General features: G+C 41.7%; 1 protein-coding gene across 2 annotated transcripts in view; it reads right to left on the minus strand.

Annotated features, from left to right (window-relative positions):
• The window catches only part of RASGRF2 (Ras protein specific guanine nucleotide releasing factor 2), a 270,733-nt gene extending 247,983 nt beyond the window's left edge, over positions 1–22,750 (minus strand). Inside the window, exon 1 of one of the 2 annotated variants that reach the window (XM_032156933.2) lies at positions 22,087–22,750. In XM_032156933.2, coding sequence (XP_032012824.1) covers positions 22,087–22,374 — 288 coding nt within the window. In that variant the 5' untranslated portion in view covers positions 22,375–22,750. The remainder of the gene's footprint in view (positions 1–22,086) is intronic. The other variant, XM_058440756.1, reaches the window with a different exon arrangement.
• Between the last annotated feature and the right edge of the window lie 649 nt (positions 22,751–23,399).

Genomic DNA, 23,399 nt, shown 5'->3' on the forward strand with positions numbered 1-23,399 from the left:
CGGGCACGGTGGCTCATACCTGTAATCCCAGCACTTTGGGAGGCCCAGGCGGGCAGATCACGAGGTCAGGAGATCGAGACCATCCTGGCTAACACGGTGAAACCCCGTCTCTACTAAAAATACAAAAAATTAGCTGGGCGTGGTGGTGGGCGCCTGTAGGTAGTCCCAGCTACTCGGGAGACTGAGGCAGGAGAATGGTGTGAACCCGGGAGGCAGAGCTTGCAGTGAGTCACGATTGTGCCACTGCACTCCAGCCTGGGCAACAGAGCGAGACTCCATCTCAAATAATAATAATAATAGAACCAAATTCCTATCCCACTCCCAGCCCCCAGCCACACAGCCCTATCTTCCTTTCCAGTCTTGCCCAAACATTATTACCAACTTGAACCTAAACACTTTCAACTTAGGCCAAAATGAGCCTAGTTCTTCCTTCTTCCTACAGGTTAAACGTGGCTCCTTCATCAAGGGTGATTTCAGATGTTCCCGCAACCCTCCCTGACCACAAAGCCAGACAGGTCTTCCCTCTCCAAGAACATGTATAGCCTTTACTAAACCCCCCAAGTCATCAGAGAATGCCTTCAAATACACCATCTCATCTCCCCCATAGATACGGGCCTTCAGGACGGCAGAGATGAGACCTTAAACTTCTTTCACAGGCCTGCGTAGAGCCCTCAATACTCAGCAAGTGCTCAAAACCTGCTTAGTGAGTAAATGAAGGAATGAAGTCCTGAGACTCTGACAAAGGCTCCTAACAGCCACCAGAGTTGAGAATATACCTCCAAACCTTCACAGGCAGAAAAGCCCCACCAATGCCTGTCCTGATCTATCATTTTAGGGCGTAAGCCATATCACTCTAGTGCTCCACTGCTAGTGAATTAATTCATTGTTAAAACTGTATTTCCTTTATAATATAATTTATCCTTTACAAAATTTTTCTTTAAAGGCAAATATGACACTGTAATTTTTCCATTGAAACTAGATGCTTTGCTTTTAAAAAGCAATTTTTAGTATGAGAAAGGAAATGTCTGGGACACCTCCTAGAGAATACTTTAGAGGCCGAGGCAGGCGGATCACTTGAGGCCAGGAGTTTGCAATCAGCCTGGCCAACATGGCGAAATCCCTTTTCTACTAAAAGTACAAAAATTAGCCATGTGTGATGGTGCATGCCTGTAATCCCAGCTACTGAGGGGGCTGAGGCATGAGAATCACTTGAACCTGGGAGGCAGAGGTTGCAGTGAGCCGAGATCATGCCACTGCACTCCGGCCTGGGCGACAGAGTGAGACTCTGTCTCAAAAAAATCACTCTCTAGAGCACTGCTACAAACATCCACACACAAACACGCACACACACACACACATGTACTCACACAAATACATGCCAGTGTGCTCAGAGCTCAGCAACAACAAATGGCAACGCTTATTGTAAGAAAGCCTCATTGCCTCTCAGTTGTAGCACATGGACTGCTGAGAACACCCTTTAAGGTTCTAATCACGGATTTGTAAACTTTTTTTAAGCTATCAGAAAGTACAGGTACCACAATTTTTTTTTTTTTTGAGACAGATGCTCTGTCTATCGCCAAGCCTTGATTGCAGTGGCGCAATCTCGGCTCACTGCAAGCTCCGCCTCCCGGGTTCACGCCATTCTCCTGCCTCAGCCTCTCCGAGTAGCTGGGACTACAGGCGCCCGCCACCACGCCCGGCTAATTTTTTGTATTTTTAGTAGAGACGGGGTTTCACCGTGGTCTCGATCTCCTGACCTAGTGATCCGCCCGCCTCGGCCTCCCAAAGTGCTGGGATTACAAGCGTGAGCCACCGCGCCCGGCTCCAGGTACCACAATTTTTAAAGCGAAACCATGACACCATGACCTGAAAACACAAAAGCATTTATGGGATTGTAGAGGTAGAATATTTCCAATCAAGAGTGTCCTGGAAAACTTGGAACCCGTGCTGTGGTATCAATTAGGCAATGAAAAGCCAAATCATATTAACAAGAACAACAATAAAAGTCTTAATGAAATGGAAGGTTTTCACTTCTTAACAGTGACTATAAGCAAGTAGTATTGCTGTATTGGGAGTATAGTAACATAATCAATACACAGCTCTAAAACTTTAAGTGGCTTTTAGACAAATGTGCAGAAGACATTACGAAGCAACTAGAAAATGCTTGCTTGCCTGGATTTTACCATGATGTTATTGGCAGGAACCCTAAGGAGTCTGAGAACCGGCAGGCAGGGGTGTGGTAAGTGGGATCTGGAAGAATCCCATTTCTCTAGCCAACAAGGCTACCAGGTGAAAAGCCAACAGGCTGTCTTCCCCTCCTCAAAATTACAGAGACGCTCCCTGCAAACCTGCCTTCTAAGACCCCCAAATAATTTTCAAATAAAATGTTTCATCTAAACATCACAGTTAGAACACTCATTTATTAAAATTCACAAAGGGTGTAAGTTTTAAAATGGTAAGGGAGAGGGGACTAAGAAATTCAGTGGTATCCTCTTTTTTCTTTTTCTTTTTCTTTTTTTTTTTGAGATGGAGTCTGGCTCAGTCGCCCAGGCTGGAGTGCAGTGGCACGATCTCAGTTCACTGCAACCTTTGCTTCCTGGATTCAAGCTTCAGCCTCCCGAGTAGCTGGGATTATAGGCGTGCACCACCATGCCTGGCTAATTTTGGTATTCTTTTAGTAGCAACGGGGTTTCACCGTGTTGGCCAGGCTGGCCTCGAACTCCTGACCTCAAGTGATCCACCCACCTCAGCCTCCCAAAATGCTGGGATTGCAGGCATGAACCACTGCACCCAGCCAGTATTCTTTCAAGAGTACTGTCTGGGGCCAAAATCACCCTCATTTCCAAAAGCCACATAGAAAGCCGTGATGGAGAAGGGCTGGTGGGCCCCAGGGGCACAATGTTCTTGGTGCCAAGGACAACAGTCAGTGCAAGGAGGCAGGACAGCCCTTACCAACAGTAAAGTAAAGTAGGAAAGAATGAGTCTCCTTATCCATGAGTGCTGAATGGTTTTGTTTTGGTTTTTTCAAATCACAAAAGTAACAAATCAAATTTAACGATGGGCTAAAATTACCAAACTGTCAAATATGCCATTCTCTAAGCCAAATGGAAGAATATGAAAAAATGAATATCCACTGCCAAATGAGTAGGTAATGCTGTAGCTGTATAAAGAATCAGCAACAGCATCTTGATTTTTAGTAAGCAAAGATCTTGTGGTCCTATGGGGTTACAAAAAAAGATAAAAATCAACCAGAGTAAAGGTTGGCTGGTACTAACATCTGCCATCTTTCCAAGCAGGTTTTCAGAGCATACTCCTCAAAAGCCAAGCACCAAATTTTCCTCTTTCTCACATAGCCATGATATTCTCTAGCCTTAAATTTAATTATTATAAAAGGCCAAAGCCTATAGTACAGGATGCAATATAGACATCCTTTATACAGTACCTGCATGCTGTTCCAAATACACATGCAGCAAAGATCTTTGAAACACAAATAAATGCCAAGTATCTCTCATCTGGAAACTGCCACATTCCTTTGTTTCTAAGATAGTGTTGTAAAATGCAACTTAAGTTAGTGAAGATTTTAGGGAAATAATTAGTACATCAATCATACGTACACAATGATTGAAAACACAATTTCAGAAAATGCAAAATATTAAAATGAAGGTATTCTTAGAATCAATTAAATATGGTAATTTGAGGCATTCCTACTTTGTGCCTTCATATAGAGCTCATTAATAACAATCCTAGGCACTTTAATTATAATGAATATCACCCCTAATATCACCAAAAAGCACTTATAACTTAGTTTTATTTCAAGAAATTAGACTACTATATTTGGTCTTTCATTTCTATATTTTAATTCACAGACTGCTTTCATTCCAGAAATTTACATCTTAGGTTGGATTTTTTCAATTAGTTACCAAGCTACCTTGAAATGCAAGTAGAGTGTTTATCAAACAAAATAGTTCTTGAGTAAGGTGGAGAAATTGGGAACTACCCTAATCACAGTAGCTAAAAGGAGACTCTCACATCCCACTTTTTTGTTTGTTCATTTCTTTGCATGTGCTTCACCGACCCTGCAAATTTATTCACAAATGCCATCCTGATGTTCACTACAGAATCACAATAGCAAAACAAAGCTTTTCAATATTAAAACAGGCTAAATATCCAACAATAGGGGAATGCTTATTGTACATCTGTGTGATAGAATGCCGTCCAGTCCTTAAAAATAATGTTTTCAAAGAATATTTATTGGCAAGCAAAATGCTCACAATGTAATATTCAGTAAAATATCAGAATCCCACATTCTATATACAATATGATCCCAATTTTGTTTCCCTTTTTTTTTTTTTTTTTTTTTTTTGAGATGGAGTTTCACTCTTGTCACCCAGGCTGGAGTGCAATGGAACGATCTCGGTTCACTGTAGCCTCTGCCTCCTGGGTTCAAGTGATTCTCCCACCTCAGCCTCCTGAGGAGCTGGGATTACAGGCACCCACCACCACGCCCAGCTAATTTTTATATTTTCAGTAGAAACAGGGTTTCACTGTGTTGGCCAGGCTGGTCTCGAACTCCTGACCTCAGGTGATCCACCCACCTCAGCCTCCCAAAGTGCAGGGATTACAGGCACAAGCCACTGCGCCTGGCCTTGTCCCCTTTAAAATGTCTATTTATTATATACAGACATAGAAAAAAGTCCATGAAGAAAATTCTCCAACAGTTGAATACATAGTTTTCTGGTAAGAATGGGATTTCAGAAGGTTTTAGTTTTCTCGTATAGTTTTCTGTGATTTCCAAATTTTACATGATAGACATTACTTTTATAAATAAAAAACTGCTTTTTAAAAATGTTCTATTAACACGGTACTTTATACTCAAAGGAAGAAAAAAGAGTAAGCTGTGGACTTGCATTATTTTCCTTTTAGTATACATTTTAGACACTCTCTTTAAAAAAAACTGCATTTTTAAAGCATAAATATCAATGTAGCTATGCATTTCCTCTGGAAAAAACCCTATTATTCTTACTTTAATATATTTAATATAATTATCACAGTCAGAAGAATTTACATACCAGAAAGAAATCACATGACAAAGAAACTCTTTCACTCACCTATCCTCTAAAGGAATAGTTTCCTGCAGTTAGTAAAAGTATCTCCCAACTATTACTTAAGGAATTTGCCATCCACTAAATATTCTCTGAAGAGCTTAAAAACCCTGGACTCATAAACATTGCTTACAAACTAGGCTGAGAAGCTATCTGATTCTCAAAATGGACCATAAAATGAACAGAATACACATCTGTAGCATCCAAACTTTCAAATGATTTGCTCTTTAAATTGCCCTCGCTTAAATGAAAAAAATGTAATTGTGAAGAATTTAAAATAACATTTTGGGCCAGGTGCAGTGGCTTACGCCTATAATCCCAGCACTTCGGGAGGCCGAGGCAGGCGGATCACCTGAGGTCAGGAGTTCAAGACCAGCCTCGCCAACATGGCGAAACCCCATCTCTACTAAAAATACAAAAATTAGCAGGTGTGGTGGTGGGTTCCTGTAATCCCAGCTACTCTAGAGGCTGGAGAATCGCTTGAACTCAGGAGATAGAGGTTGCAGTGAGCTGAGATCGTGCCATTGCACTCCAGCCTGGGGGACAAGAGCAAAATTCCATCTCAATACATAAGTGAATAAGTAAATACAATTTTGGTAGCATTTTATAGTTTACAAACACCGTTCACATAGATTATCTCAGTTAATGTAATATTCCCACTTTCTTTATTAGGTAGACATTATCATGCCCATTTTCCAGATGAAGACACGAGTAAGCTTGAGGATCCAGAGTTTGTCAAAGATGCATCTAGAACTTGAACTTGGGAATTCGGCCTCAATATACTGGACCTTTGGTACCATTCATCCAAATGGAATGCCATGGCTCCTTCCACGCTATAACAAAGGACAGGCCAGGTAAACAGGAAGAGGATGGACTCCGCTCAAACCACCATGCTGAAAATAGACTTCTATACTCATGTTCATGGGAGGAAATGACAGTTGGGGCTCTACAATCACAGGATGCTACTATTCAGCCATTTGATGTCACAATTCCAAACAGGTGAACCTTGCCAACAAAACAAATACAAGAGGACACTATGGACCAAAACAGAAAGACTGTGTACATCTAAGGACCCCTTCTCATTTAATTACACACACAGTGAATGGCACAGGTTGCAGTTTGCCAATGTGTGGCAACATGGTATTCACTGCTCTGGGCCTGGGGAGACTGAAGCTTAGAACGAGTGGCCAGAAAGTGGTAGCATAAATCAAGGCACAGAGGATGTGGACCCACCTTAAAATGTAAGAAATGTCCTCACGGAGTCAAGAGCTGTGCCACAGGCAAGGTCTGAAATGGCAAAGAGCTGTGTTTTCTACATCCTCAGTGCCAGGCACCTTGTGGAGCTGGGCAGACACCAAGAAGGAAGCCTGAGCTGCAAGTCAAGAGGTTCAGGAGGAAGACAGCGGGTTCTTCAGAGAGACAGACTGCCTGTTCCCCAATACCCCACTTTCTATCATGTCTAAGTTCTCAGGCCCTCAGCACAGAGCCCAGCACATAGAGATTATAGAGGTTATGTATACTAGTTCCGATGGAGGAGAATGAGACTGAAGACAAAAACATTTCCTCCCTAGTTATATACTTCCAGCTCCTAGCTAAGGGCCATGCTCACCAAATGCTGTTATTAATTTTGGTTCTATTAACCAGGTTTGCCATTTCGTAAAGGTTTGCCCTGAGTGAATTACTAAACCATTCTAAGCCTCCTGCAAAACAAGATACTGATATCTCGAGGTGGTTGTGAGGATTAAATGAGATAATATATGGAAAGTGCATGCCTCAGTGTTAACCCCAAATTAGCATTAAACAAAGAGTGGCTCTTACAGTCGTGTAACACAACACAATGTTCATAAAAATTAACAAGTTAGTATACTACAGGCCTACAGAAAGATGATTGCTTTAGCCGGGCATGGTGGCTCACACCTGTAATCCCAGCACTTTGGGAGGCCGAGGCGGGTGGATCACCTGAGGTCAGGAGTTTGAGACCAGCCTGACCAACATGGAGAAACCCCGTCTCTACTAAAAATACAAAATTAGTTGGGTGTGGTGGCACATGCCTGTAATCCCAGCTACTCGGAAGGCTGAGGCAGGAGAATCGCTTGAATCTGGGAGGCAGAGGTTGTGGTGAGCTGAGATCGTGCCATTGCACTCTAGCCCGGGCAATGAGAGAGAAACTCCGTCTCAAAAAAAAAAAAAAAAAAAAAAAAAAAGATGATTGCTTTAAATTAAATGTCCATCAACTAAAATATACAATAGATCAACAGACAGACATCAGGTATGAGAAAATATCTACAAGCCGAGTTTAAACTAAACCCACTATGTGAGGAATAAATGGGACTCACAGCTTGGTACCCTCAAAATATATACCTCACCACTTATTAGTAAATAAGGATAAATAGCTGTAAAAAGTCTTATGACTATAAAATGATATTTTTCTTTTATTTTGTTCAAATGTACAATGTTCAGAGATGTTTAGAATTAAATTGATAAAATAAGGATTAGTTGTAATTTGACTAATTACTAGCTTATCATTATTGAGCTAGAAGTAATTAACAGGTAAGTTTCCAGAAAATAAGGGGGATTAACTTTTCCACTGTTCTAAAAAGAGTTTCATGCGCTTTTAAACTCAAGATTAAAACTCCTGGCTAGGTAGTAATGGCCAAGTAGCTTGTTGCAGACCCACCCCTCAACCACACACACACTAAGAAGAATTTTCAAAGCTGGACACAAATGCCAAAAAGCAAAAAAAAAAATCTGTTTGAACGCATCATTAAGCAAACAAGACAGCCAAGACAGGAGCAGCAAGGATGCCTGAGAGGAGGGAGGTTCACTGGCAGTGAGTCTGACAGTCAGGGAAGCTTTTCGATAAAGAGGCGTTTGCCACTTTATCGGCGTGCAGAGCCAGGAGGCTAAGAAACCAAGCAGAAAGCAGCAGCTAAAACGCAGGAGACCGGCACTGAGTTCCTGACAATCTCATGGGACTGAGGAGCCCAAAGAGGAAGAGTTGTGTAAATATCCCAGAATTCCAGAGAAGACTCTGGGAAGGCTATACTTTAGAAATTAGGACAAACTGGAAATAGACAAGCTCTCAGAAAACCTGAAACCTAGCTGACCAGCTCAATCCCAAAATGGATTAATAGAATGTACCCGCACACTAATGCCTGCAAGAAAGCAAAAGTAAATCCTCTCTGAAAAAAAATAACAGGACCTCAAATTACCTCTATGATTTTTCACACCCAATGTCCAGCATTCATCAAAATTACAAGGCATACAGGCAACTATTAGTTTGCTGCCATAGAGTCTTTGTCAAAACCGATTCATAGAGACCTTGTGACTCTCCAGCCTGAAATTCCCATCTGAAGATAGATTAAGTCAGATCAAGAACTAACAAGGTGGGAAGGGACACCTCCTTGCTTGTCAAATGGAAATGGCATACTGAAGAATAGAGCTGGTCTGGCGGCCTCAGCCGTGTCTTAGATTTACATTATTAAAAAAGTAGCTAGTGTCCCTCTGGGGGAAAATTTAACCCCAACTCTAATACCTGAACCAAAGACACTGGCTCAGTGAGGCCCTGGCACAGATTTCCTAAATGCCTGGGCGTAGTTCACCAATGGTTTGGCTAAGCTAAAACCCAGTGGTGTTCACTAGGGCGCTGTAGCTACTCAGCTTCAGTGTCAGCTATGCTGAAGCAAAAGCAGATAGATGTTCTTGCAGACAGGTGTTCTTGCTTCATTCAGGGGGTAGAACTGACTTTTCAGTTGTTGCCAACAGCATAGCTGTTTGCGCTACCACTTGGAAAACTACAGACTGGCAGATTAAAGATACCCTTCTTTGTGGATGTGAATCTGGAACCAAATCATGGCTGCTGATTGAACTGTCTGGAACAATTGCATAGATACTCTCAAATAAGGACTGGTTTTCTGATGGAACCCACTACTGATCAAGTCTGGCTGTTTCTGATGCAGAGGCTACCAATGAATGACCAACTTGTGACTCCTGCCAAAAGCTGACCATTAGTCTTGCAATGAGAAACGTCATATTGCAAGGAGCATTACCCCCTCCTGCTCCTGGCAGATTGGCTACATTGGGCCTTCAAACCCCTCTCAGGGCTATCAATGCTGCCTTACCACTGTTGATACCTTTTCGGGTTATTACTGGTCAGCTGTTTCCAGCCACACCATTGTAGCTCTTGAACGAATCTATATACTCAAGAATGGACTGGCTGTCCAGCTCCCTCTCTCCCTCATCTCCCCCTGGTCCATGCACTTTAGTAAGGTACTTTGATCACTGAATGTACTATCCCCAAAAAGGGATCATCACTTCTTGGCCACTTCCTGGATAATGGTCAGGACAAAATGGGAGGGAGGTGATTATGGAGTATCATAGAGACCTGTTTTGAAAATTGAGGGTATCGTCCTGACCATTGCTGCCCATGATGCATTTTTCTTTCCCTCATAGCACTCCCAGGCCAGCCTGGTTGGCTCACCCTCCAAGTAGCAGCAAAGCTTAAAGGGACCTCCAGGATTCAAACTTAATTCTGGATAAGTTTTATAAAGTGCCCTTGTCCTTCCAGACAAAACTTCTAGGTGTGAGTAAGGAATTACTGGGAAAACATGAAGTTAGAGCTACTGGAATGAGATACCCAGAATATGTGGAGGTGCAGGAAAAGCAACATCCCAGCACCCAAGGAGGGAACACCTCAGATCACAGGAGGATGAGGGAGGGAAGAACGTCATGACTTTTGTCTTTCAGAATTGTCCTTGGAGACTTCCTCTACAAGGAAGACATCCTGGAGTGGCAACCCCAACCTACTGTAAGCACATTCATTCCACCTACAGTTGGGTCTGCCGTGATCCGTCTGATTGATTTAACCACAATTTGATCTATCAGAGCAGCAGGGGAGGGGCCCAGTTCCTGAATTTTCTACATAAAGCAACTTCAAATGTTGCCTCTTCTCCATTCATTTCATGAACAGACAAATGCCATAAAGAAAAAGAGATAACTTATACTACACTAAAGTTTAGAACTTCTGTTCATTAAAGACACCGTTAAGAGAGTAGAAAGGCAAACCACAGCAGGAGAAAATACTTGCAATACATATAACTGACAAAGGACTCATCATATATATTAGGATAAACAATATGAAATTATGATATTTAACCATTTTTGATGTACAGAAATGGTAGGTCGTAATAGTTTAACTTAATATTTCTAAGTCCTACAAATCAATTAGACAATTCAATAAAAGATGGGTAAAGGTTGAATAAGCACTTCGAAACAGAGAACAGCCCGGTGCGGTGACTCACGCCTATAATCCCAGCACTTTGGGAGGCCGAGGTGGGCGGATCACTTGAGGTCAGGAGTTCAAGACCAGCCTGGCCAACATGGTGAAACCCTGTCTTTACTAAAAATATAAAAATTAGCTGGGTGTGGTGGCACACACCTATAATCTCAGCTACTTAGAAGGCTGAGGTGGGAGAACTGCTTGAACCCAGGAGGCAAAGGCTGCAGTGAGCTGAGATCACACCACTGCACTCCAGCCTGGGTGACAGAGCAAGACTCTGGCTCAGAAAAAAAAAAAAAAAAGCAAAAACAAAAACAGAGACCAATCAAATGATCGATAAGTACTTGAAAAGGTGCTCAACCTCATTTTTATCAGAGAAATGAAAATCCAAATCAAAATGTCATGTTACTACACACCTATTAGAATACTTACAACTAAAATCCTGATAAGACCAAGGGTTGGCAAGGTTGGAAAGTAACTGGAATTCTTAAACATTGCTGGTGGAAGTATAAATTGATAGAACTATTTTGGAAAACTATTTAGCAAAAATTATTGAAGCTGAATATACGTATGCCCTTTGAAACAACTCCATTCCTCAGTATATACACCCAACAGAAATATGCACATGTATGTACACCAAAAGGCTTGTACACGAATTTTCAAAGCAGGATTATTTATAACAGCTCCAAATTGGAACCAACCCAAATGCAGAATAGATAAAGAAATCTTTGTATACTCATTCAGAGGAATACTACCTATAAAAGAAAAGGGGCCAGGCACAGTGGCTCATGCCTGTAATCCCAGCACTTTGGGAGGCCAAGGTGGGAGGATCACTTAAGCCCAAGAGTTTGCCAGCTTTGGCAACATAAGGAGACACTGTCTCTAAAAAATAAAAAAATAAAAAATAAAATAAAATAAAAATTAGCTGGGGTGGATGCGGTGGCTCATGCCTGTAATCCCAGCACTTGGGGAGGCCGAGGGGGAACAGATTGCTTGAGCCCAGGTGGTTGAGACCAGCCTGGGCAATATGGCGAAAGCCTGTCTCTAAAAAAATACAAAAAATTAGCCAGGCATGGTGGTGCATGCCTGTAGTCCCAGCTATTTGGGAGGCTGAGATGGGAGAATCACTTGAGCCCAGGAAGTCAAGGCTGCAGTGAGCCATGATCATGCCACTGCACTCTAGCCTGGATGACAGAGTAAGAAACTATCTCAAAAAAAAAAATACCAGGTGTGGTGGCATGTGCCTGTAGTCCCAGCTAGTCAGAAGGCTGAGGTGGGAGGATCACTTAAGCCTGGGGAGGTGTCGAGGCTGCAGTGAGCCATGATCACATCATTGCACTCCAGCAAGACCCTGTCTCAAAAACGAGAGAAAGAAAGAAATGAAAAGGAACATCCAGTAACGTGGATGAATCTCACAAATATGATATTGAGGAAGAGAAGTCCAACACGGAAGAGTATTTACTTCATGAGTCTGTGAATAGGAAGTTCAAAAACTGGCAAAAGCATTCTACAGTGTCACAAATTAAGGATGGTGGCTACCCATGGCTGGGGCGGTGGAGAGGAATAGGCATGAGGTTAGCTCTGGAGGGCTGATCGTGTCAATGTCTTGATCTGGGTGCTGATTACAAAAATATTCACTTTGTGAAAACTCATCAAGTTGCACACCTATGATGTGTGTACTTTTCTGATGTATGCTACATTTTGAAAAATAGGTTTGTTTTTAATTTATTGTTACAAGAACAATTGTAAATAATTTTTAAAATATAAAAAAGTAAAGAAAAATTTTTAACATGGACCCTGGGTGGTACAGGTGACAGTACAGGACCAGAGGACGGAAATGGTGTATTATTGCAAGACCTTGTTGATAAGGTGAGGATGTAAAACCGCTACTGAAGGAAGAGAACGTGGCCTATCATAGTGAATGAACATTAGTTTGGTAAAAGTAATCTTAACTAGCCTGATGATTGCACTAGATGTGTTAATAATTACTATCATGTTCATTAAACTTTCTGTGAAACATTCTCGTCCACAGTCCCTGCTGTCTCGCAGTTAAGCCACAGGCTGGTCAGAGACTGATAATTTTGTCTGGCCCCCAAATTTGAACTGAGACAATCAGATTCTACCTCACAAGAATATGACCCTGGATATGAGAGATGCTGCAGTGAAAACTGAAGCAGGATAAAAGGGGCCACAACATTGAGTTAGTATCATGAGGGTTATGGCAACCTGAAGTTAGGGGGGAAAAAAACCTACGAGGAAGGACTCAGTGAGAAGGCAAATGGGGATAAACACACTGAAAGGCTGGCCAGCAGCAATATCCAAAGAAGAGCTAAGTCCCCATAAAGAGCACTACTCACCTGTATATTGTCTTATAATATTCCCACTGTTCCCCTCAACACTCAGAGGTGATCATTATTCAAGACAACTCTAGTTCATACCTCTCTCTTGCAATCAAAAGGGCCTAAAGCAATCAGTCATAGGACAGAAACCAACTAACCCTAGATAAAAGTTTAACAATACTAGAAAAAGCCAACTACACACTTGATTAATGAAGCCTTAGTAACTGCCCTAAAATAATATTGACCAGCTGCTGGGTCTCAGAATTGATTGTGAAAGTTGGATGAAACATTAGCTTATGGATGCCGTCCTTACTGTTGAAAAGCTGTGCAAAGGGCACGGTGGCTCATGCCTGTAATCCCAGCACTTTGGGAGGCCAAGGCGGGCAGATCACCTGAGGTCGGGAGTTCAAGACCAGCCTGACCAACATGGAGAAACCCTGTCTGTACTAAAAATACAAAATTAGTCGGGGTGGTGGTGCATGCCTATAATCCCAGCTACTCGGGAGGCTGAGGCAGGAGAATCACTTGAACCCAGGAGGCAGAGGTTGCAGTGAGCTAAGATCGCACCATTGCACTCCAGCCTGGGCAACAAGAGCAAAACTCTGTCTCAAAAAAAAAAAAAAAAAAAAGAAGAAGAAGAAGAAGAAGCATTATCGGCATCTGTGTAGGAAACTCTTGTCCTTTATTCTAAGTAAGAGTGCTTAGCTGGGCACAGTGCCTCACGCCTGTAATCCCAGCACTTTGGGAGGCTGAGGCGGGCAGATCACAAGGTCAGGAGATCGAGATCATCCTGGCTAACACGGTGAAACCCCGTCTCTACTAACGATACAAAAAAATTAGCCAGGAGTGGTGGCAGGTGCCTGTAGTCCCAGCTACGTGGAAGGCTGAGGCAGGAGAATGGCGTGAACCTGGGAGGCGGAGCTTGCAGTGAGCCAAGATGGTGCCACTGCACTCCAGCCTAGGCGACAGAGTGAGACTCTGTCTCAAAAAAAAATTAATTAATTAAAATAAAAAGAGTTCTGGCCAGACGCGGTGGCTCACGCCTATAATCCCAACACTTTGGGAGGCCGAGGCGGGTGGATCACAAGGTCAGGAGTTCGAGACCAGCCTGACCAACATGGTGAAACCCTGTGTCTACTAAAAAAAAAAAAATACAAAAGTTAGCCAGGTGTGGTGGTGCGCGCCTGTAATCCCAGTTACTCAGGAGGCTGAGACAGGAGAATCACTTGAACCTGGGAGGCAGAGATTGCCATGAGCTGAGATGGCACCACTGCACTCCAGCCTGGGTGACAGAGTGAGACTCCATCTCAAAAAAAAAAAAAAAGAGTCCTGCACAGCTGGAGGAGCCGGGTAAATGGAAAGAAGATCTCTCAGTAAGAGGATCACCAATGATATAATTGTCCCTTAGAGTGGGGTCAAATCATGAAAATACTTTACACCATGATCATGGTTATGCAATTCATTTTGGCCAGGGAGAGTGGCTCATGCTGGTAATCTAGCACTTTGGGAGGCGAAGGTAGGAGAATTGCTTGAGGCCAGGAGTTCGAGATGAGCCTAAGCAACATAGGGAGACCCCATCTCCACAAAAAAATAAATAATTAGCTGGGTGTGGTGGCATACATTTGTAGTCCCAACTACTTGGGAGGCTGAGGAAGGAGGATCACTAGAGCTCAGGAGTTCAAGGCTGCAGCGAGCTATGACTGCGCCACTTCACTCCAGCCAGGTGACACAGCGAGACTCCGTCTCAATTTTTAAAATTGATTTCAAACTTCCTTCTGTTTAAAATTTAATATACTAGGACTTATTTAAAAGCTACCCTTTCCATCTCCTTTATGTCTTCACAACTATTGTCTTAAGTTTTTTCCTTTATTATAACATGAAAGAAACAAAAAAGAGGGCTACCTTTATAATAGCACACATTATTAACAGAAACTCATTATAAATTCTTTCCAAGATAGTCCTTTTCAGAGCTACATCCAGTGCAATCTCCAGTGCCAAAAAAGTGCTATGCCAAAAAGGAAAAAAGTTCCTTATTTACAAGTGAAATAATACAATGTCTGGAACTTGCTTTAAAGTGGTCTAACAAAAAAAAAATGTACACATGGAGGGAGACAGATAGACAAGAATGGCAGAAAGGTGAAGGTGTTGAAGCTGGAGGATAAGCATTCCCTGAAATATTCTATTTTGTGTGTGTTAAAGTATTTTTGAAAGGGAAAGGAAGGAAAATACTTTCTAAGTGATCCTAATAATGAAAATAAAAAGAAGAATATCAAAGACAGTAATAAAAATACTAGCTGGCAAATGTGCTGACCATTCACCATGTGCCAGGCCTATGCCAAGAGCTTGGCCTATGAGCCTCACAACAACCTGGTGGGGCAGGTACTAGCCTGATCTCCATCTTCCAGGCAGGGAACCAGGCTTAGAAACAGAAATTGCTCAAGATCATGTGTCTGGTAAGTAGCAAAGCCAAGACTGAATCCCATGCAGTTTAAATCCTGAACTAAACCATACATACCACCAGCACTTCACCTAGAAACTGATATTCTTACATTCTTAAAAGAAAGCAAATTCATATTGAATATGAGTGGCCTCCTATTCCTATGAATCACTGATATCTCGTCATGACTTCTTTTGTAATCAGTTATAATGTTATCTACTGAGCCTTAGACCAAGTTATCACCTCCCTATTTCCACATTGCTAAATGCAGGAAACCTAGCTTTCCAACAGTCCCTCTATTTGAAAGAACTGACCCCACTGTTTACATTAGTCACACAAATGGCATGGGCTCATAAATACAGTCCAGGAAATGAATCAGGCATTGTCTAAATTAAATCAGACAATGACAAAATAAAACATTTTAGCACCCTGAAAATAATAAAAAGTACCACTCACATCCCTGCTGTTTCCATCACCATAGGTCTTCGCAATGTCATACTGGTAAGTATCATAAGAGATAAAAACAGAAATTGTGGCCTGATTGTTTTTTAATTAAGCACTAAAGGATCAATAAATTTTATTTTATTTTTTTTTATTTATTTACTGAGAGATTTTATTTATTTATTTATTTATTTTGCCCAGGCTGGAGTGTAATGGCGTGATCTCGACTCACTGCAACCTCCACCTCCCGGGTTCAAGTGATTCTCCTGCCTCAGCCTCCTGAGTAGCTGGGATTAAAGGCACCCACCACCACGCCTGGCTAATTTTGTATTTTTACTACAGACAGGGTTTCCCCATGTTGGTCAGGCTGGTCTCTAACTCCTGACCTCAGGTGATCCACCCGCCTCGGCCTCCCAAAGTACTGAGATTATAGGCGTGAGCCACTGCACCTGGCCAATAAATTTTATTTTTAAGGACTGCTTTTTTTACATCGTTTTATCTTTATCTTCTCAGATCTTATGAGAATTAAAATTCTGACTAATTTAATCTAAAGCTGCAAATTATTCTTATATAGGCCTCCCCAACTTTCTGTCTCATTTCTTCCTTTACAGTTTTTTAACAAAGAAAAGAAACACTGTAGTATATTAGTTAAATAAACACAGGCCAACTCAAACTTGTTATTTTTTTCCTGCTTTCTCCCTAAAAGTATATTTGAAGCATTTTGTAGTCACTGTAATAAGTTTTAGGAAAAATGATTTGAATCCTTATTTTTCATTAAATCATTAGTTTTTCAAGTGCCAGTAAAAAATAAAACTGTGAGTACATGTGCTTTTTGCATCTCTGTTCCACCTACTGATGCCAATATTTTCTGCAACAACAACAACAAACCTGCTACTGTTTTTTTCTAAATATATACACAATTATATTTTTAACTCCTTGGGCAAAAATGCTAACATATTCCCTTTGGCGGAACCAAATTCATGTATTTATAACTTCTCAATCAGCTAAAATTTAAAAGTTGCACCAATAAAAATGTAATTAATAATTTTAGAATAATGGTTAGATTTTAGAATAAAGGCCAAATGTTATAAAATAATCAAACATTTAACACAGTGCTATGTTGACACTTAACAAATATCATTTCTAGTTTCATTTAAATATCAACAAAATTTTACTATTTACAGTCTTTGTTTAAGGTAGACTAATTTCAGAGAGGAATTTATATTGTGAGTAATTTAACAGAATCATTACATATCCTTAGTCCTGAAAAATAAAGCTCCCCAAATTATAGATAGATGGGATTTATAACTCAGGTCTTGAAATGTTAATGTACAAGTCAAAATCTGCAAACTCCAATATATAACCGCCTAACAAAGGTTTAATATTCAACGGTAGAAAATGGTAGAAGGGTAACAAACTGAATAAACACCACACACACACACACAAACATATATCCCTTTCTTGTAGAACAAATGAATAGGTATAAAAATAGAAAGCCACTTTAAACCTGTGAAAAGTAGAATTTAAGACTTGAGCAAATCCATATGGTTGGTCAATCTGACTTATTTCATTACAAAATAATCATAAAGACTAAGTATTTTCATTCCAAAAAATTAAAATTATACTGACTGTGGCATGCATATTTAAGTAGTATTGAAAACTGCACAAAAAAATCAATTTAAAAATACAATCTGCATTAAACAGACAGCAGTATCAACAATTGTTTTAATGAACCATTGACATTTGCTTACTAAAACCAGAAACATTTGGTTATCACACATGCTTTAGGTCTTGTCACCATCCAGTGTGAGAAAAATTTCTCTATTTTTTAATTGTCAAAAGAAGGGAAAAATTGTTATAACACTACAAATATTTTCTACCCCTCAGCAATGCGCTTAGTTGTCACTTAATGAAACCCATGGAAAAATAGTTGTTCATAACAATAATGCATTTTTATGTATTAATACATCTGTCACATCAGGGATGGATTTTTCTGTGTTGAATTCTTACACAACAATCTAAATAGTAAGGCTTAGTGTAGCCAAAATTAAAATAACTCAATTTTGCTAATCCATGAGATTTTTTTCATTTAACTTTAAAGAGAAGGATAATTACAAAGTTTAAGTAATAAATCATTTTGTTCCCTAAATTATATTTTTTAACATTGTATAAGACTTAGCAAATATCATTATTCCATTTTCCCTTCGTGTTCAGTAAACAAAAGTTGAGTTGGTTATAATTAGACAACATGAAGTAGTATGAAAATCCACCATCCACACTCTCCATCTCCCACAAATATTTCAGAGCTCGCACGCAGCTCTGCCTAATTCATTCGATGATTAAAATCCTCTGCTTGTGGTCAATTTAGGAAGGCTAAACTGACTAGTAATGAAGTGACAGGAAATCACATAGCCTTTAATCCCTTTAAAATTAAACCAACATGTTTAATTCAGCACAAATGCAAATGTCTACTTCTTTAAACCTCCAGGGCTAAAGAGATATTTTACCCCCCAAAACAAGTGAAATCGGGCTGAACAGAACATTTACCATCACCAGAAAAATGAGAATCCAGGTGGCTTTTTTGCTATGTGTCTTCTCCTGCTAGTAGGCAAGACAGATACTGCTACTTAAACAGAGCAGACTAACTGGGATGTGTACTTTCACCCTAAATGCAAATATTTTTAAAGGTACCCCGTTCCTGAAGTAAATGAATTCCTGAAGTAATGTCATGTAAAACTGCTTGTTTAAAAATAAATCCCGTTTTTCTTTGAACATGTAATGGTCTGCAATCGTATTTCTCAAGAATTACAACCGTCATTTAAATAGTTTTGAAAAGGAAATAAGAATAAACAAAACAGTGATTCACATCCTATACCCCAAGCCCCCATCCATCTAGATTTGCTCAGTGGATTTAAATACAGTCTTAGTAAGGAACTCTTCCACATTATTTAGTCTTTATATCTTCAGTTGGACTTTGATCATCTCCCTAGAAGTCTTTGAGTTTCAGTGTTACCAATAGGTAATAATAATGATGATGTTAATAATCATCATCTCCAAAAGCTGAAGTTCAAATTAGATGAGGTAAGAGAGGATAACAGCCACCAAGAGCACAGAGCCTACCATGCAGAAGGTACTTGATAAATACAACTTCCCTTTCTCCTTCACCTGGAACAAAAGGGAAGGTTTTCATTTTCCACAAATGGAGCTTAACTAGAAAGAAGTGCCACCGGACACATTTTTAAGGAAAGGAACAACACTTTTTGGAGAAAATAAACCACTTAAAATTGTTTTTAACTGATCTCATTTTGATTATATCACCATTGCTATCCCAAAGAGGTAGTCACTATGGAAGGCTTATAAGAGAGCCTTGCAATCCTCCAAAGACTCATCAAAGTGAAATCTGAGAACACTATGAAAAAATAGAGCAATGCAAATATTCCTACAACCTAAGCATATTTGGAAAGTGACTTTCTTTTTTCTGCTTAACTGGAAACAATTTAAGTCCAAGTGTAAAAAAAAAAAAACGGATTTTTTTGTTGTTGTTAACCAACTTATTTTGAATTGTTATTTAGAGGAAGCAAACCAATGCGTGTTTTCTTCTTGTAACTTACATAAAAACACAACTGATAAGCATAAAAATCATTTGAAGGATACATGGAATTTAAGCTCCCAAGAATGCTTAGAGGCAGTTTATAGCAATAACTACATCAACTATTGTAACTGTCAAGGAGATTACAATAAATATGTCGCCCTCCAATGTAAGTAATAAGAATGTCTGCCTCAGGCAATGATGTTACTATAGGTTTGCACATCTGCTGACCTAACTAATTTATGAGAATGTCCACTTCAATCACCTGCTTGTCCTCGGCTTTTCAGATGCAGCATTTATTACAAACACTGGTAATCTCTGAATCTTGTGAAATGGTCTTTCACAATCTCCACACGGCAAAAAGCTCACACTGTCTGTCATAACCTTAGAAATAGAAGATGCCATTATTGAAAGGTAATTGGAAACCAACTTAGCCAAACTCTTAATTTTTACATATTAGGAAGCAGAGATTTCATTAACAGAAAAAAAGAGAAAAGATTAAGAGATGTGCTTAAAGAAATAACACGGAAACTTGGTGAAGCAAAATGACTCTGCCTCACTAAGTCCTGTTTCAAGCCCTAACCTTCAACTGTGTTGACAGCATTGAGGGAGATATTGATATGGAAAGCTCCAGAAGCATATAAGGAGAAAGAAGCAAACCTTGGGATGTGCTCATCTCCTCACATCCTCCACAGATCCTTCGTGTCTCAGTGTCTGGATGATCTAAGCACCTCAGCAACATAAATTAGCTGAAAGGTAACCAACTGGATAAACTGTAGATTTAAGGTAGAATGTTTCTCTTTGTTTCTTATTTTCAGTTTCTTCTTAATTATTCAAACACACCCAGTTGGCAGTGCCAGAGAAAAGCATCAGTGGGCTAAGCTAACCCAACTCACAACAGCACATCTAATGCAAGACAAAATGTGGAAGGTTTCCCAACCCAACTCCTATCCATTCTGGAATGCTTGCTTCTCTACATCTCAGATTTGTCTACAAACACCAAAGATTCTAATTTCTAACCTCCTGAAGATGAATAAAATGACTGAGAAATACTCATGATTTGTATGGTCATAAAAAGGGAAAACAATTTTTTCATTAGATGGCCTATTTAGGACAACCATTAGAAAGTGGCATGAAAGTCAAACTATTTGGAAGTTATGTTTCCTTATTAAAGTGCAAGAAAGAAAACAGTCTTGAAGATTACAGTCCAGATATTTTCCAAGTAGAAAAATGTTGGTTTCCATATAACATTAGCAAGTCAGAGAGCCATATCAATTGTAACAGGTAACAACTCCCCACCCCTAACTGAAAAAAGAAATCAAAAGTGGTTATCTTATATTAATATAAATATGAAGAAAACAAATAATTTGGGATTAAGTAAATGATATATATCCCGAGTAATTTAAAATATCCTATTCTACTTTAGACATAATAACACTTAGAAACCTATTCATTTTGGTTCCTGCGGGGCCTTGGAACACATACCTTAAAAAAAATCCCACCAATAGAATGTTACTTATATATATTCCTGAAAAAAAAGTTTCCTCAAAACTCTTCTCCCAATTTAAATTCTAAAATGCATGACTTGAAATTTATGTTTATATTTCTAGTATCTATATCTATAAAGTTGGAAACCAGTTTTTCAAATGACTCTGAACAAGCCCTCAGAAACTAAAGAGCATATTTAAAATTTCAGATTTATAAGTGTTATAACAAGTTTAATCACTTAAGTGTGTTAATGATTTATAGTGAAAACAACCCAAACTTCTGGTTGGTCTAGTTTTAACTCCTCTTAATTTTACACATTGTTTTATGAGCCCCAAAGGGTTAGGTAGGCATCTTACGGATCACTCCATTGCTAGCACCTCCCACAGCCTCTGTGGTTTGCGGTAGATGCTGTCTGATCTGACTTACATGGAAAATTCAGCTGCGAATATTTTTACGCAATAGCAAAAACAATCAGCCTTTTTTATATCAAGGTGGGGATGGAGAAGCTAAATGAGAACATTCGGAGCATAAAATTAGTCTGCTTTAACTTTAATAACCAAACGGTGATTGAAAACATACAAATTTTGTGTTTGCAGGAATGAGGGGCTGGGATCACTAAGACTTAAAGGGTTTTTCTCCCCCACCCCGCAGCCATGAGCACACAGCAAAACTAATAAAATTATGACCCAGAATTAAAAGGTCGCATTCACTTTCAAAGCATTCATTTAAAAGTACAGAAGCGTTCTTTAAAAATGTCCACATTTTAAAACATAGCAAGAATGTGGCTACCAAATATTAATCCTGAGGAATATGAATACACATTTACCTTCATAATTAGACACAGCAGGTCAAATGTTAGCAAGGCCAACTGACCGAAATCACAAAGACTGATTGAAAATGACCAACAGAAAGTGTCTGTCCGGCTTGGGAGCCCCGCTTGTTCCCAGCCCAACCAGTGGTCAAACATCTGCAGGCAAAGAAATCTACACGCGCCAGCCGGGTATGGCAGAAACCAAACTTTTCCAAATAAGTTAGTTCCGTCTTGCCAATCTACACCCAACAGGTGTCAATACATGTCACCAGACAAAATTCTTGCGAGCCAGGTCTAGAGAAGCAATAGATGGTTGGCAGAGGAGCTGAAACGACTCGACCTCTACCAGGGTAATGAAAGCAAGTCGGGCCACTATTCTGACTGATCACTTGGCAGTGGGGTGGAGGGGTATGGAGATGGGAGAATCCCTGGAAGAAGATCGGAAGGCGCGTGGAGATGTCCCGCCACTGGTGCCGCGGGGCGATTTCGGAGCATGGTCCCCGCACTCTTTCACGACCCCCGACCCCTGATCCCCGGGTTAGGACGGCAAGGGAGTGCGGCGACCAAGGCTGGGAGACCGCGGAGAGAGGGCGCGCGGTACCTGCTTGTCCAGCGCGTCTCGGACGCCTCCCGGCCCAGCGCCGGCCCTGGGTGGCGCGGGCGTTCGTTCGCAGCTGCAGCCCTCCAGGAGGTACATGCCCGCCGGGCGGCAGCTCTGCTCGCCCTCGAAGTAGAAGAGCACATTCTGGTAGAGGGCGAACCACTTCTCGTGCCAGCGGCTCGCCTCGGCCGTCTTCTTACTCAGGAAGCCGCGCTTGGTGCCCTCCTTGCGCGCCAGAAAGGCCAGGTACAGGGCGTGCCCCTCGTTGTAGCGCACGCTCTTCTGCATGGTGCGGGTGCGGGGGGCTCACGGGTGGCCGCCCGTCTCACCCCTGCCTCGCGACCATGGCCCGGCCGGCTCCCTCGAGGGCGCGCCCGCTCAGGTCCCGGCCGGCGAAGGGCGCCCCCTTTCCCCACGCCGCGCGCAGGGCACCCCGCCCGGTTTCGGGAGGCGGCGGCGCGCGGTGCCAGGGGCGCCGGCTGGGGCCGGGGCACGCTCTCCGCCCTGACCGCCACCCTCCCGGCCGAGCCCCCGGAGCCCCCCAAGCCCCCGACGCCCGCGTGGAGCGCGGCCCCGCGAGGACGCCCGAGCCGGCCGCCGCTTCGCCCAAAGTTGCGGGAGCCGAGCCCCCGCGGCGGGCTGGGGCGGCAGCCGGGGAAGGACTGTCCTCGGGCAACGCGCTCCGGGAGACAGAAGGTAAAACGTCACGTGGGAGCTCAGCTGTAATCGGCTTGGAGACCGATTTAAAGGGCAAAGTCGGCGCGGCGCCGGCAGTGGCGCAGCCCGCTTGCCCCGGCGCGCGTCCCTCCCTCGCCCGCCCCGGCCCGGGCCGCTGCCTCTGCTCGGGCGCCCGCCGGGATGGGGCGGATCAGGGAGGTGGAGGCGCCCGGCCGCACCACACACCCGCTCACACGCGCTCGCACACTCGCGCACAACGCGCGCACACACACGCGCACCCACACACACGCAGACCAGTACATTCACCCAGATCCACAACGCACACACTCAGACGCACAAAAATACACTCATAAATGCACACAAACACAATGCGCGCACATATGCACAAAAACACACGCGCACACACTTATGACACACAAATACACATTCTCACAACGTTCACACTCAAATAACACACAGTCACAACACACAAATACATATAGACAAATACACCCACAATGTGCGTTCCCGCGCACAAAAATACAAACCCACATTCAGATACACACTTAAGGAACTACACACATGCACGCACTGATATGCTCACTTACATATTCACACACAACCCACACATTCACTCAAACCCACATGTAAACATA

Source organism: Hylobates moloch, unplaced genomic scaffold (genome assembly GCF_009828535.3).
Source record: "Hylobates moloch isolate HMO894 unplaced genomic scaffold, HMol_V3 SCAFFOLD_6, whole genome shotgun sequence".
In the NCBI taxonomy this organism is placed as follows: Eukaryota; Metazoa; Chordata; class Mammalia; order Primates; family Hylobatidae; genus Hylobates; species Hylobates moloch.